Raw genomic sequence first — 17,709 nt, forward strand, 5'->3', positions numbered from 1 at the left:
TGAGTTTGGCTTCATTAAGTGAATGGCAATGTATACAGCTGGGCGACAATAGCAAAGTGATGATCTGTAATATATCTCGAGATGCATTTGCCATGAGGGAGGAGACATTAAACAACAGAGGGCTTATAATAGAGCCTTGCAGGACACCAGAGCGCAGGGTTTTTTGAAAGGAAGTCTTTCCCCGTATGGAAACGGAGTGGTTTCGAATGTAAGGAAGGGACCAGGAGAGGACAGTGCTGGAGATAACCGCTTAGTTATGGAAACACTAAAATGGAGTAGCCCATGGTGTAAAAAGCTGCAAATCTAGGAGAGCTAGGAGTGATTCACATTTTAAGGTAAAAAGGTGGTCACGTCACATGAAGGAGAGCAGTTTCTGTAGAATGGCCTTGGCGGAAACCAGAGTGTACTGGTTCGTGTAACAGCAGTTCTACTTAAGTGTTAATACATTTTAATGCATATTCACCGTGTTACATTTTTTTACAAAATTAATACTACTGTACTGTGCTTGTTTTTAATAAAGTTCTTAAGAGGATCACGTATGCTTGTGCAAATCCGATAAAGACGTAATAATGAACACAAGGAAAGCTTTTGTAAATTGAGTCCAGGATTTTGGTGAGAGTACCATTGCCCAGACACAAAACAAATAATAATAATATACATCAATGTCTAAAAATACCAAAAAATGAATGAATGCAAAAATATTTATTAACATTTTTCATAATTTTCCTTTGAACCTTTTTTTCTTCGTTAAAACGTAACAATTGCATAACAATAATGGATTAAACAAAGTATGCCGGCAATCATCTTCAGAGCATACATTCCACATTTATTTTTTGGAGTACCATAAAAACATAAGCACTTTCAAAAAAATAACACTGCATACATGTGAAATATTGCAGATTTTAGGAGCTATACATATGGATTGCATTTAATGGTTAGTGCAGGGCATTAGAGTAATCAATTGTTACTGTTTTACAGCAATGAGCAGAAACTTAAATGTTAGCATTTGTGTGTTATATGCTTTGAATGCAAAGCACTATCAAAGTAGGAATAAAATAAAAAAAAAACTTCAAGCAATGCTGCAATATTTAAAAGTTAGACAGCTTATACATTGGTGGACCTTTGACAATATCAAAACATTGTAAAATAAAAAAGGCACTTAAAAATACAGGCATAATCTCCGACTCACCAGTCTGCCTTTCGAGGGGAGGCTATGTCGAACATTCACTTGATATAAAACAAAAATACCATTCTCATAACATTGTCACATAAATGATTTACCATAAAGCAGTTTGTAAGTTGTTCTTTAAAATACAGTAAGCAAGTATGTTGCATAGACTTTGTAAAATTTGGTTAACTTGTTTAAATTAAATACAGTACTGCACTTTAATGTGCATATACAGCACATGCTTTAAAAAGATACAGTTGAACGAATACAAATCACATACTTTTAGAGTGTTGTTAATCTACCAACAGTCCAAAGATATAAAATATTTTTGCAGCATGATGGCATTTGCATTTTACATTCTTGACTAATGCACTTGTGACTTTAATATGGTCAGTTAATAGACCAAAGTCCATCATTACAGGCCACATACAATGCCCACCTTTCAGATAATGTAATACAAAAATTGATGCAATATAGTTGTGTAGTATAAGGTGCAACGGATTGTCTCAAATACTGGATAAAACAAATACCTTTTATGAATTGCGAGTTTTCTAAAGCACCTAAGAAACAAATCTCACCCAGCTATTGATCTTTACGAGTACCCCATTTCCAAACAAGTGTCAACTCTCTTGCACAACCGGAGCAGGTTCAAGATAAGTTGATTGTCGGCAGCTGAACAACTGCATTTAAACAAGTATTAAGTGCGGGGACTTAATACACATTTCTTTAACTCAAAATACTTCGTCTTATTTTTTGCCACTCAAATGCTGAGCAGAAGGACTGCAATACATTTGGCTGTTTTTGTACATACTGTTCTTAACATTATAAACAGGTGGTCCACGTGTCCAGGACCGTTACAGACACACACACACACATGTGCAGGTACCAGGACATGATACAAACACACGTTAGGATTGGTAATCCTTGCATTAACAGCAACAAGCCATTGCAATTGCTTTTTTTGTAAAATTGTATCCCAGTAACCATATTCATTGAATATATTTAATGTTAATCTTTACCATAATGTGTTAATATTTCACTTAAAGTATTATTCTTTAAATACAAGGCAATTGTTGCTTTTTTTTGGAAGGCATCTTAGGAAACATTTAGCTGTGTAAATGAGGGACGTTAATTGCAAAGGACAATTATGGTACATGCAACTAGTGCATGACCAATATAATGAATGGAATATTAATGATAATTTCAAGTCGTAGCAGATTCATTCATTTTAACAGTTCTTACCATCCTTTTAACCGGCCACATTTAACAACTTTAAAACACTTGACTACATTGCGGTTCTGTAAATTCACCAACAATCAATCGCAATTGTATATTTTACATGAATAAAATCTAAATTGTACAAGAGTGAAAAAAAACAATGGGTAATGGTAAAGTGTCTGAGTGATCAAGTGAGATCACTTTTGTAAACAGTTTTTATGGAACAAAACCTCATTCGGGTAATGAGTGGGCATTTGGCAACGGTATTGTTAGCGGTGAAGAAGCAGAAGACATTAGTCCATTGCAAGAATTCATTCGGCACGTATGGTCAACCTCCAGCTTGAGCCCCAAGTGGGTAATATGTTTGAATTCCACCGCAAATGTCCCAAAGTACAGCAAAACGTCCATTGCTAAGATCCACTCGCAGATGGCTGAGGCGTTCCGCATGTCCTCATAATAAAACACAGGCGCTGTGAAAAATAGGAGGGAGAGAGAGGGGAAAACCACGGTTTACTTGAGACATTAATACATCTTTGTTTACAATCATCAACATCAGGCATGATCAATGCAATCTGGATGAAGGCCTACCCTAGCCCATGCCATCAAACAACCAAAAGGAAATACAGATTTTGGCCAACATTTTTTTTACTTCAGTGCCTCCGATTGATAAATTGTGTTTAAGCTTCGTTAAAAATCGATAATGTAGATTAAAATCTTTTATTGGGGAATTTGAAACGTCTTTTGAGCATCTGATGTTAAATATAGGGGGTCTCTCCATTTGTAATGTTTAATTATAATAATACCACTGTCATTACATTTACACTGGTTGTTTTCAAATGTTTGTGTTTTGTTGTTTTTTTATATATAGCAGGACTCCAAGAATTGTAATCCATGCCAGCAGACAGCCAGAAATCTGCGTATTTTTCACGGATTCCTGGTTCTCTCCTGAAATCAGCCCCCCCTCCCGTAATCCGTAGGGTCATGCTGTATTTGACAATACGTACGTATGGACATTCAACTTTTACGGATTAAAATTTGTACAAATATCTCAATAGTTTAAAACAGTGATAAACAAAGTACTGGGTAAAATGGGATGCTACACTAGCATAATGGATAGCTCAATGAACTTGCAATGTTGAAGTTGGCAGTTCCATCTCTGGACAAGACATTGAAGAAAATGGGCACGTTTTTTTAATCCCCGCCCCTCTCTCTAGTTCGTCATTCGGTAGGTCCGATACGGAAAGGCAAAATGTGGGTACTCCCATCCCTTCCAAGACATCTGGCTAGTGAAGAAGAGCAAGCCAAAATATTCTCCCAGAGGGCCTCTCTGTATCTCCTTCTAGTATTGGTTCTTCTACTAGCAGTGGCATGAATAAGTAATTGCAAGACTGCACCTATATATTTACTTTTAACTGAAATGAGTATATCAAGATGTGGTACAGAGGAAACAGCAAAGGTGGCTGGGAGGTTGGTAGAAAATTCCCCTCTCCCCAGCTAAAGGAATGCTTTTTCGTTTCTCCAACTGGAAATTTCAGGTGCAGTGTTTACTATTAAAGAAACATTGACTCGATGAAAATTAGGTCTGGGAGCCAGCCAAAGGCAGAATTCTCTGGTAATAGCACTGATGGATATTTTACACACAAATGAAGCTGTGCGTGAAACACCCTTGCAAAAAAACTGCTTCCTAAATGAAAATTACTTAATGTTTGTGATATTTTATAAGCCAGGCACTGATACACTAAATCAGGATAATACCAACAAATAATATTTCTAATATCTATTTAAGAAGTTTTATTTTAAGAATTTTAGTTTTACTTTGTTAGTACACACACGCTCATTCCCATCCGACCTTGCTACCCTTCCACCACAACTCTCAATTGCTTTTTTGACCTCTTTTATTACTTACCCTGGCCTCGACTACGCTGTTCATGTCCTATGTTGTGGTTTCATTTTTATGTGTGTACATGTACAGCACTTTGGTCAATCCACTACTGGAAGAGGGCCTCTTCAAGCCATGTGGCTCGTGGGCATTATTTAACCAAACTTTCCCAAGCTGGTCAGTGTGACTTTGGCAAGGCAGGGAGCATTTATACCTGGGAGTGGAATACAATACAATGGATTTGAGTTAACTTGACATCTGCTGAAAACATAGCCCTACAGCAGCCTATAATTCTTGTTTTGTGCATGGTGGGTCACCCATCCCAGTGCTATACAGGCTAAATGCAGCTGGGTTCTGAGAGCTGAGGAGATACATGGCACTTTGGATGATATGGTCAAAGGTAATTTTTATTTGTGTATTTCTCAACGTCATCAGTAAACTATTTACCAATTGTGTTACTAGTTACGTGATAGGGTGAAAAAGGTACTTATATTAAAGTACACTGGGTTAAAGCTTGACGAGCTATAAATGAGTTTTGGGCAGTGAAAATATTTGGTGATGACCCTCACCTCGTGATAGAACTTAAAGAATTGTGGCAAGAAAATTTTGACCCAGGATGTTTGATGAGCTGAGTCAACCATTAGTCATTAATTGAACTAAAGACTTTACAAATTATGAGACAGGAAAGCCGGCATAGCACTATTCAACCAGATAATACACTTATAAACAAAAAAACTGATAAATATTGCCCCAAATTCTGTGAGCAAAATGTGGCTAAAATATTTATGTAAAGTTTGACTTCATAAATGAATGCCAATAATTTATCAAGGAGAGTCTGAAGACTATTTTTCAGGAGGGTCTTGCATTGTAATGTTTGTCCAATTCTATTACTGAGTTTTTAGCATGTGAGAAGAAACTGTAGAGTACACCAGGTGAATGCCTCTTGGCGAGATCTCGCAGCCGAACGCCTGCAACACTCGGCAAGCCGGGGCGGTCACCCATTCATGGACTAACAACGCTGCTCTGCTTTGGAGATCTGATAAGATCAAGTAGAATTTTTGGTAAATTTTAGGGCGAAATCATAAACAACTGACTTTGCCTATCATTCCCCTTGACATTAGAGAATCACGAGCGATGGCATTGGTGTAGGGATGTCTTCATCCATCATTGTCATCAGCACTGTCTCCATTGCTGCACGAAGACCTCCCCACACTACTGCAATTCCTCATAGTCCAGAGCTGCTACCATCTATCTCATTCCCTCCCACGAATTGATCTAGTTGCTCCATCTCCTTGGAGGAATTTTCTCCTTCAGCTACCATTCCATCACTTGTCTTGTCCATAATGGTCAATATAACATCTCTTATTTTTCAGTACCGTATTGTCAATATGTTGTCTTATCATTAGTGATCATGATGATTTGGTTGATACAATTCCTGATCAATAAAAACATGTAACTGAAGTCCAACTATGGAGAGCATGGTCACTGCCACAGAATTGTTATTTATACCGCTTGCTCAGGGCCACCAATGAAGAGGAACACGATCCAATGTTGCGTGCTTGGAGACACCGACGACTATTGTAGTCACTGGTGATGAAACACCTTGGGAACCCGCTTGTAATCTTGAACACTCACCCGAGATTCTAACCCAGGCCTAGCGCAGTAACATCCGAGCGAGCCACCGTAGTCAGCGCCACCGTGTCACTCTATGTTCCCATGCATGCGGTCAGCGTGCAGCATACGTACCGAGAATGTAGGTAGAGGTGGCAAGGATGCAAGCGATGATACGAATGCCGGCGAGCGCGAGGCCCCCGTGGCGTGGTCGTACGCGCAGAATCAACACTGACTGCAGCCAGAAGTATAACACGGCTGCCCCGAAGGTGAGCACAGCGCCCACCATGTGGGTTGGCAGGTGGTTCGTCTCCTGCATGGCGGAGAGACAGTCACCAAACACAGAATGTCACTTGATGCCGCACATGATGTCTGACGCTGTCCACCACGTGCTGTCAAGTGTTTTCAGGAATTGAATTCGCATGGCTTCCTGACATTTGAGTGAAATTAGCTTTATGTGGACGTACGTGCGAGTGTAAAAAAGTTTCTTCGGGAACCGAATGCAGCAGAATTTTTTTTTCCCAGCTTGTGGACCAAAACGTCAGCTATAGTTTAATAATGATTAAATAATTTACCTTTTTTTCTCTCCAGGAAGGCCAGATCGAGTCGTAGGCCTCTTTTCCTGCTGCACTGGGGTTCTTATTTTAAGCAGTTTTCAGCCAATTAGTTTTCATAAAAGTGGGAGGAAACCCGAGCATGCGAGGGGCAACACTATCCCATACAGATGGAAAGATATTATGATTAAAGCCAGGGTAAAGCACCTCGACACCCACTGGAAGGGCGTTTCACAACATTTGTGATATTCACCAACTCTCACCTCGAGTTGCTGGATTACAGGCATGCACCACCACCGTGCCAAACCACATGCGGTACACCGCAAAAACACAAAAGGCTCCCTTTCGCTTCAACCTTGAATCGCTAACTGCAGGATAGGGGAATATATTACGATTTGAAAGTACCTTAATTGTAGGCTTTAAAGGTCAAGAGGTCGTTTGTCACTGCCCATGTTGCTGACGCAACTCTACTTCACCATCACTTATTTCCTTCTGCCAGATCCCACAACTGTTGCAATCAAGACTCTTTGTGGTTTGGAATATCCCAAATGACGATACCAAGGATTGTACTTTTGACCAATATAAGAGAACGTTGGTGAAAGGGAAGAATGTTTCAAGGAATGATATTTAAATGTTTATATAATTTTCACTCCATGTGTAAATTGTAGTATTGGATAGTGGATGGCATTAAATTCAGAGGAATAGGTGCTGACAGTAGGCATGTTAATTATTGCTTGCTATACATTCATACAAAGCTTATTTAATCTTATAAAAAAAATCAGAGATGTACATATCGTGGACGTTTTAATTGCACATTTGCTTCCTTAGTAGCACGAATCATAGTAAAGCACACATTATGTCATGTCAATGTCCTTTCACCATCAATGTCAAGGAAAAAAAATATGAATAATATAAATTCTAACTTTTAAATTACTTTTGTAGTTATTAATTCCACGAAGTAATTTTACCTGGGTAAAAAACAATAATACATGCAAACGAATTCCAAGAAACAAGGTTAACTCCGTTACCAAATATAACACACAAAACGTTTCTGAGGACTGTCCAGTAATGGTACTGTATAACCATAGTTTTCAAAACACGGAGATGAGTTCTTACAAAGAATTCACACACTATACATATGAAAGATCATAACACATACTTGCACATCCGCCTACCTGAAAATTTCCCACCAGTGTTGCCCCAAATGCACACAGCACACCCATCAGCAGACTCAGCGTGTTGATCCACGAATGATAACCATAGCCCTCCACTTGCCGGTACCGGATTAAACAAATAACTAGCACTGCACACAGACACGAAATCGTACTGTAAAAAAACACGTTCACAGTATGTACACATTGGTGTAAACAGAAACAGATGTGCATGTTGAATGCGCAAGTTATACTGCTATGTGACCAAATATGTTGGTGGCTAAAGGCGTGCCAGTCTCTACCTGTGAAACCACCAACGTTCAACAGTTGTCCAAAGAGACAGCTCTGTGGGGGATATGTCCCACAGTCACTGAAAAAAAAGAACACACAATGACAAGACACAAAGAACTGTAAGTGAATCAGTATAACCAACATAGGTGAGTGTATAATATGGACAGCATCCATAAAATATAATCTATTATTAAAGAATTATAATTAGACAGCAGTTGGAAATAAGTCGATAAAACAAGCCATACACACACTCGGTAGTGTGAAGATTCCCTCGTGCAAGAGTCTCGTCCCTCTAAACCTTTGCCATGGCATTGACAACAAGTGTCGCATCGAGATTTGAGAGCCCGAGGTCGTTTGGCAACATCTTGTTTCCAATTGCTTCCCTTGCGTGCTGTTGAATATCACTCAACATTTTTTGGTTTAACAAAAACTTTAGTATATAATGTTGCCGATATTTCAACTGCCCAGTTCACACTGCTGCTGAACCATATAATGCTTTAAGAATGGATGATACCCTTTATGGACACCATGTATGTTAATGTAACAGTTTATAACAAGAGCTTTCAAATATACATCAGCATCTGAAATGTGTATATACATGTAAAATGTATTAATGCAGAATACATGTACAATTTATGAATGTAGAATAGTATATTCAATCAATACAGATTGGTGTAATTACAGTGAAAGACTCATGAAGAATTCCAAATTCTTTGATAAGGAAAACAAAATCATGAGGTGTATAAATCACTAAGACGTGCAGTGTTCTGAAGCTGTACCTTATATAAGGAAAACTCACTAATGGGCTCACTGGGGTGTTATTGCCAGCCACGATGTATCTAAAGAAAACACAGATGTTCAGTATTTTTACATGAAAACAATAGACATCCCATTTTTGTCAATCCACTGCTGAATGCAGGCCTCCCCACACCACACCATTTAGAAACAAGTTTAGAGTATTTGGATACATTACATTTCTGCATGATAAGCCACTTCGTTGAGCTATCATTTGTAGCCAGGTCGCTTCTGAAAAAGAGCTAAATAGCTTAGTGGGCCTTACCTGGTAAAAAAATAGTTCAGTTTATCCGAGGTGTGGGATTTTTTTTTTACCATGCTTTACCACGTTAGCCAATGTGGGTTGGTGAAGGCAGGAAGCAAACAGATGTAGAAATACAGACGTATAGCAGCACAATAATGGATGTTGCTGCATTACCCTCTCCTACCCACAGCATAGCCCCACAGCACCCTGACACTTGTTTTCTGAATGGTGGTTACCCATCCAAGCACTATCCAGGCTTCAAATCTGGTTAGCATCTGACATCTGATGCTTCCTTGTTCAGAGGCAATAATTGCACACGGTACAATTCATGTTATTGGTTAAAACAACAGTGCTCACAGAATTCGTTTAGATATCAACAGCAGTGTCTTGTTTTTTAAAGGTTCATATTCACATGTGCTTTTAAAAGCAAAAAACAAAATTAGATGATTGTCAGCTTACACAGTCCAAAATCCAGCCACGCCCAAAGAAGAGAAGCCAAGAGGCAGAAGTGCCCAGGTCCACATTCTTTCTCCAAGTAACTTGTCAACAGCACCGCCAACTGCTCTGAATGGAAACATTGGGTCATAGGTCAACGCAAAGGCTCAACGTCGTTTTTAAGATGAATATTTTAAGATAATTTAAACACAACTTTCCATCTTCTGGCCAACAGGGCTGCTCGGATAATGGTGTTTCTGGTGAAAAGTATTCAGCACGTGCAAAAATCAATCGGGGTAGGCCAACAAACCGATATGGGGCTGCCCTTTATACCAACAGCAGCAACTGCTCAACCATGCAAACCTTTATAAAATGAGCAGCCCAAAGCATTGTTTTATTATTTAACCAAAGAAGTGTGACATTTAAGAACCGAAATGACAAACTTCCCATAAATGTTGTCAGGCGAGTTTAAGATTCACATTAGTAATCTGCATTCCGTGATTCAAAAACCAACATTCAAGGTGGTGCATCATATCTAGTCAATTATACTCTACGTAGGGTGTGGGCATGCTTTCTCAATTGTCCATTAGGTCCGGATGGTGCTCAAGTGAAAAGATTACCAATAACAGATTAAACTGACATTCCACCTTGTGATTTATTTTCTAGGTAGTAATGTTTCCCTAAGCCCAGTGCCTCCATTTTGGGCGAACAGAACACAGCACATTCACCAGTGGCTTGTGTGGTTGGGTAGCTATTCCTCATGCAAAATGTCTAGCCAAAGAGCAAATTTCACGGACCTATGCTACACACGGAATCTAAAATAAAACAATTGTACAATTTCAACAAAGTCGTGGGTAAAAATTAGGCCGGCTCTCATATTTGTTGTCCATTTTGCTCCCTATGAAATACGGTACAGTATGAATTCCTGATCATGGTGATGAGCGAGTATCAGAATACCCACCGCGTGTCATACACAAGCCCTGTGTAGATACACACATAGGCTATGCTATATTTCAAGTTCTAAGACTCAGAAGAAGCATAAACTTCAAGCATGGGTCTGAAACCTCAACAGGTTTTAAATTAGGGGTGTGCCTCCAGGCCAAACTCAGACAAATTATGTCAGTGAAGCTAGGACAATCAAAATTGTGCAATGTATTTTAATTTTTAACACAATACCAGTACCAGCACTCGGTACAAATTAATTCTCACCAACCAAACAGAGATGCTAATTCCTGGATTGTCCGGGTCAAACCCATACAATCATATTTTACACACAGAAAACAAGACAATGGTTTATACTTTCACAAGTATTTCTCAGCATAAATGAACCTGTCATTCCTGACTTAAAGCTTTCGTGACTGCAGGAATTAATATTCTTTGGCTCTTTCGGTAACGTCACGTAAAACAGTCTGCCTCAGCAGTTTCCCCCCTCTTTTTTCCTCCTGATGACGATTGTTTGTGTTGTGATCGAAACCTAGTAGTTTTTTTGTTATTTTTTGTTCTTTTCTTTGAACCTATCTACATGACTTTACCGAAAGACCCAAAGAATATGGGAACCTGTCATTCTCTAGTGGATAACTGAATTAATGAGCTACAGTGAGGGAAAAAAGTATTTGATCCCTGCTGATTTTGTACGTTTGCCCACTGACAATTAAATGATCAGTCTATAATTTTAATGGTAGGTTTATTTGAACAGTGAGAGACAGAATAACAACAACAAAAATCCAGAAAAACGCATGTCAAAAATGTTATAAATTGATTTGCATTTTGATGAGGGAAATAAGTATTTGACCCCCTCTCAAACAGAAAGATTTCTGGCTTCCAGGTGTCTTTTATACAGGTAACGAGCTGAGATTAGGAGCACACTCTAAAAGGGAGTGCTCCTAATCTCAGCTTGTTACCTGTATAAAAGACACCTGTCCACAGAAGCAATCAATCAGATTCCAAACTCTCCACCATGGCCAAGACCAAAGAGCTCTCCAAGGATGTCAGGGACAAGATTGTAGACCTACACAAGGCTGTAATGGGCTACAAGACCATTGCCAAGCAGCTTGGCAATGGTCTTGATTATTTGCAAATGGAAGAAACACAATAATTGTCAATCTCCCTCGGCCTGGAGCTCCATGCAAGATCTCACCTCGTGGAGTTGCAATGATCATGAGAACGGTGAGGACTCAGCCCAGAACTACACGGGAGGATCTTGTCAATGATCTTAAGGCAGCTGGGGCCATAGTCACCAAGAAAACAATTGGTAACACACTATGCCGTGAAGGACGAAATCCTGCAGCGCCCGCAAGGTCCCCCTGCTCAAGAAAGCACATATACATGCCCATCTGAAGTTTGCCAATGAACATCTGAATGATTCAGAGGACAACTGGGTGAAAGTGTTGTGGTCAGATGAGACCAAAATGGAGCTCTTGGCATCAACTCAACTCGCCGTGTTTGGAGGAGGAGGAATGCTGCCTATGACCCCAAGAACACCATCCCCACCGTCAAACATGGAGGTGGAAACATTATGCTTGGGGGGTGTTTTTCTGCTAAGGGGACAGGACAACTTCACCGCATCAAAGGGACGATGGACGGGGCCATGTACCATCGAATCTTGGGTGAGAACCTCCTTCCCTCAGCCAGGGCATTGAAAATGGGTCGTGGATGGGTATTCCAGCATGACAATGACCTAAAACACACGGCCAAGCCAACAAAGGAGTGGCTCAAGAAGAAGCACATTAAGGTCCTGGAGTGGCCTAGCCAGTCTCCAGACCTTAATCCCATTAAAAAAAAATCTGTGGAGGGAGCTGAAGGTTCGAGTTGCCAAACGTCAGCCTCGAAACCTTAATGACTTGGAGAAGATCTGCAAAGAGGAGTGGGACAAAATCCCTCCTGAGATGTGTGCAAACCTGGTGGCCAACTACAAGAAACGTCTGACCTCTGTAATTGCCAACAAGGGTTTTGCCACCAAGTACTAAGTCATGTTTTGCAGAGGGGTCAAATACTTATTTCCCTCATTAAAATGCAAATCAATTTAAAACATTTTTGACATTCGTTTTTCTGGATTTTGTTGTTGTTATTCTGTCTCTCACTGTTCAAATAAACCTACCATTAAAATTATAGACTGATCATTTCTTTGTCAGTGGGCAAACGTACAAAATCAGCAGGGGATCAAATACTTTTTTCCCTCACTGTACATGACTAATATGAACATCTGTGAATGGGTGCTCTGGAGAACTTTTGCTCCCGAGAGCTATGTAGACATGAGGTGCCTCAGGGACACACGCATTCTATTTCTCAATATCAGTATTGCTCAACAACAGAGTTTTGCCCACAGACCGTAGATTTAAATGTACGTACGTATTTGCAATTTCACGACTGCTTTAAGGATGAATATTTTATTCCTAGTCTAATAGTCGACTGTGGTGTCAAGTCACACTTGCTCTCAAAATGCACAACAGTACTTTAAGGTTACCTAAAAATGTTTTGTTATTTTGCTTCACATTCTCCACGCTTTTTAGCAAATACACATTATTTTTTTTCCCTAGTTGCTTTGATCTGGTTCACGCTGCAGCAAATGGGTTTTCACTTAAGCATTTTTTTGACTTGCGGTAATGCAGCTATCCCAATATGAAGCATCTTGGGAGTTTGGATGGCTGCAGTTCTGCAAAGTGATGCGTTGACACCGCCAGTTGATCCCTTTTTGCAAATGGAGAATAACATCGAGCTAAACTAAGGGTTTACTATGAGATGTGACTGATGTGAATAGCGAAATACACATGCCCCATATGCTTTTAGAACTAAGGCTCACTATGCACTATCTAGGTGCACGTATACAACTTGCAAGGGCCCCCACAATCCTGTCATCGGCAAGATGACCTGGCACATGTTATGCTGCCCTTAAAAGTTATGTTTAGAACTGCAAATGTCCAGTGCAGGAGGGCTTACAATAGAGTTGTACTCTATTCGCATGCAATACAGTTGCTTTATTTAGTCAAATGTAGATAGCGCTTCAATGGTTGAGTGTGTACAAATTAAAGCAGTGATGCATTGAAATCCGTATTGCTTGCATATTGACGTGTTGTTCCATGCTTTGTTGTGCTATTATATACAATTTGAAGAGAGGTGATTTACGAACGTTACCTTTAATGGTGTACATTATGTTGGATCGGCATAGTAAAGTTTCAATCTATCAGCAAGCTATGTGCGGAGTGCACCACAGTATAATACTCCAGAGCGAATGCTCTGCATGTGTGAACACAAGCGCAGTTTCGCAAAGGCCTGGCATACGAGTGGGTAACATAACCACATTTGCCATTGATGGCAGGAAGAGCTTGAGGAAATGACCATACGTAAATTAATTAATAATAAATAACAACATTACTAAAGTACTTAATGAAACAAGTTGGGGAATGTTATTGTACCGCAGGTCCTAATCAAATAAGTCGGTTATAAACACAGCAATTGTACCGCGTATGTAGGAAAACATAAATACTGGAGGAAAAAAACATTAAACCGATATGTCTTGCATGCGAGTTCTCCTTAAAGCAGTTTGAATGACATTCTAATTTGGTATTGCTGTATTGTTGTACAGTACTATGATCCAAGGCCGTAATTATAATATATTGGGGGGGGGGAACACACCCCCCCCCCCCAATATTCAAATATGCTCAAAATGCCCCCCCCCCCAATATATTGCTATAAAATAGATTTCTGTTTATATGATTGTGGTTATGGTTGTACTTTATTAATCCCTAATCTCTGCCATTACATACAATGCAACAAGAAAAGGTAAAACATTTAAAACAGAGCAATGTAATACAATACACTATTAGACCCCCTGGAAGATTTGGTCCCCCCCAATCTGACTCCATGGCTACGGCCTTGCCATGATCCGTCTATTCTCCCTGCCTTCACCAACCCGCTCATCGCCCAGCGTGAAGTGAAGTATGGTCAAATAACCTGGACAACACACAGGGGTGACGAGGCCCTCGTCATCCAACAGTGGATTGACAAAGGTGCTGCACATGTACAATGTGAAAAGGTAACATCTCTCGCTCGTCAGCGCGGACAGAATGACCCGTCGTTTTAACAATTTACAAAGACTCTGCTGCTGACTCGTCCTTGTGTACAGTACCCTCCTTGTGAAACTTGTGTGCTGTTTGTCAACAAATGCCCCCCCCCCACCACGCTCCTTTAGCCATAACAACAATTAGGATTTACAGCAATGTTTTGTACGGAACTCCGCATTCTTAAGAGCCCTTTAACGGATTCTCCAGCATCGTGCTGCAGAGCCGAGCTATTGTGAAAAGTTCATAGTTGTGCAGTCAATACGACCTAACGGGTCACAGCAAGTTTTGGCAGGATCACCAAAAAGACCCCACGACATAAACGGGGTGGGGGGGGGGGTCACTCCAGGGCAAGAACCAGGAATGTTTAGGATTTAAACAATGTTAAAATACCGAGATAACGACTTGTGCGAGTCGAGTCTAAGAGATATTTCCGACAATACGTTGACAAATGGCATGTTTTTTGCACAGAAGTGACTAATTGTAGTAACTTAAGAGATTCTCATTCCTTACAGTGCAAATCCACTGCTGCCAACGACTACTTGTATACTGGGCCCTTTGTAGGAATGTGCAATTTTCACGAGTTCAGGGATTAAAACGTCCCCCCCCCTTCCACATCTTAGCACTCAAGAAACTATGCCTTTGAAATTTCTTATTTTGCTGAAATTTCATGACTCAAATCCGCTGTTGGATGAAGGAATTCCAAAGCCCTAATCTGTTTATGGTCCTGCTATGCAACATCCTGTTAGCACATTCGGTGACTGTCACTCCCATCTCAAGGTCAGATGTCCTCTCAACCGTGTTCTCTCCCAAGACTGCCAATCCGTCGTTAGTCTCGACCACTGGCCATTCTTGATACGTGTCTTCATCATCATCATCACCAGTGATATATCCACTCATTTATGAAGTCCAATATTATATACCAAATATATTGCCTAGTCAACGATTTCATCATTCTCCAACTCGGTGCAATTCCAAGCATGCATCATCTCCCGAATGCTCATTTGGTCACTTTTCAGATTTTGTCCCATTTTCTTTGTCCATGTCCACGTTTCCTTTTAACAGATGGACAATTACACCAACAAGAACGTTCTGGCTGAAGATGTTGATGGGGCATGTGAACTGTGCGTGAAAGGCCTGGCGGTTTAGACAAAGGTTGCAGTGAGTTATGTTCAGGTGCGGATTTTGTTTTGAGATAAACTTTGTTTTGGTATTGACTCCGTATTGACTTCAGTCAAAAAGCGACGGGAAATATGCACTTTGCAACAAACCTGGAGCACATACACCAGTACAGTGCAAGGATAATACTTACTCTGCTCGCTATTGGAGCAGCAAGTATTTTGGTTCTTACAAGGGCATGATAAGCAATGTGTTCACAACATTGGTGTACCTACATTAAGTGGAGCACACGTGTGCGTCGACATTAACAGTACTCTGCATTGTATGTAAGCAGCAAGGGGTAGTACAGCATCTACAATACATACAGTATTTGTTTGGTCTATCAACAAACTTTCGGAACATGCCCCTAATAACGAGTCAGCGTTTGCAAAAAGCCACGCATTTCGTTGAACTCTAACAATAATAACATTCCGTTAACAGCAAGCACATTGTGTGATGAATGAAGACGAACTAAGAGTTTTAGTCTCGGGGTATACCGTATCTACAAGAAGTACAGCTCTGAAAACCTACCACACGCAAGGTGCAGCAATAATCAGCATCAAGAGAGTTACACTGACAATGTGCAGTGCCTTATCAACGACATTAAGCAAAATACCCACAAGCCGCAGGTGTCGAGCAACTTAATGAGCATCAATGGACTTCCAATGATAATTGCCATCATGGCAAGGGGTGTAAACTGAACTCGACAACACCTTACCACCTGTCAACCCCTGTAAGTGCCCTCTACCTTATTACACACCAATTCAGACCTTATTGGTCACCCCGTGCCCCCCCCCCCCTTATAAATATCAACGTTCATGCCACAAAGTCCCATCGCTAGGGAGAAACGCAAACAAATAGACAACTTTTTTTTGTGCCCCTACTGAAACGGCTGTCAGCCAGCCGTATGGAACTGAAAACTCAAATTTCCATCTACAATAATACGGCGTTAGACCGTGCGGGTTCACAGCTATGCAACACACACACACAATAATCTAACACACAATAATCTAACACACACACAATAATCAATCTAACACACACAATAATCATCTAACACACACGCAATAATCTAACACACACAATTATCTAACACACACAATAATCTAACACACACAATAATCAATCTAACACACACACAATAATCATCTAACACACACACAATAATCTAACACACACAATAATCTAACACGCACAATAATCAATCTAACACACACAATCTAACACACACAATAATAATCTAACACACACACAATCTAACACGCACACAATCTAACACACACACAATCTAACACACACACAATAATAATCTAACACACACAATAATAATCTAACACACACAATAATAATCTAACACACACAATAATAATCTAACACACACAATAATAATCTAACACACACAATAATAATCTAACACACACAATAACAATCTAACACACACAATAACAATCTAACACACACAATAATAATCTAACACACACAATAACAATCTAACACACACAATAACAATCTAACACACACACAATAATAATCTAACACACACACCATAATAATCTAACACACAATAATAATCTAACACACACAATAATCTAACACACACACAATAATCAATCTAACACACACAATAATCATCTAACACACACGCAATAATCTAACACACACAATTATCTAACACACACAATAATAATATACCAATAATAATCTAACACACACAATAATAATCTAACACACAATAATAATCTAACACACACACACACAATCTAACACATACACAATAATAATCTAACACACACAATAATAATCTAACACACACAATAATAATCTAACACACACAATAACAATCTAACACACACAATAATAATCTAACACACACAATAACAATCTAACACACACACCATAATAATCTAACACACAATAATAATCTAACACACACACACACAATAATAATAATCTAACACACAATCTAACACACACAATAATAATCTAACACACACAATATAACAATAATAATCTAACACACACAATAATAATCTAACACACACAATAACAATCTAACACAATAATAATCTAACACACACAATAATAATCTAACACACCATAATAATCTAACACACCATAATAATCTAACACACAATAATATAACACACA

At 39.5% G+C, this 17,709-nt stretch overlaps 1 protein-coding gene across 4 annotated transcripts in view; it reads right to left on the reverse strand.

Annotated features, from left to right (window-relative positions):
* Positions 1-805: 805 nt before the first annotated feature.
* LOC116953856 (modulator of macroautophagy TMEM150B-like) overlaps positions 806-17,709 on the reverse strand; it is a 17,826-nt gene continuing 922 nt past the window's right edge. For 2 of the 4 annotated variants that reach the window (XM_032974144.2, XM_032974127.2), the window contains exons 2-7: positions 9,371-9,470; positions 8,652-8,711; positions 7,884-7,951; positions 7,606-7,733; positions 6,012-6,189; positions 806-2,856 (exon numbers count right to left, since the gene is read on the reverse strand). In XM_032974144.2, coding sequence (XP_032830035.1) covers positions 2,618-2,856; positions 6,012-6,189; positions 7,606-7,733; positions 7,884-7,951; positions 8,652-8,711; positions 9,371-9,435 — 738 coding nt within the window. In that variant the 5' untranslated portion in view covers positions 9,436-9,470 and the 3' untranslated portion in view covers positions 806-2,617. Of the gene's footprint in view, positions 2,857-6,011; positions 6,190-7,605; positions 7,734-7,883; positions 7,952-8,651; positions 8,712-9,370; positions 9,476-17,709 lie in introns of all 4 variants that reach the window. The other 2 variants (XM_076074121.1, XM_032974135.2) reach the window with 1 other exon arrangement.

The sequence above is a fragment of the Petromyzon marinus genome, chromosome 3 (assembly GCF_048934315.1).
Source record: "Petromyzon marinus isolate PM22_M1 ecotype Great Lakes invasive population chromosome 3, UKy_Petmar_22M1.pri1.0, whole genome shotgun sequence".
Classification (NCBI taxonomy): domain Eukaryota; kingdom Metazoa; phylum Chordata; class Hyperoartia; order Petromyzontiformes; family Petromyzontidae; genus Petromyzon; species Petromyzon marinus.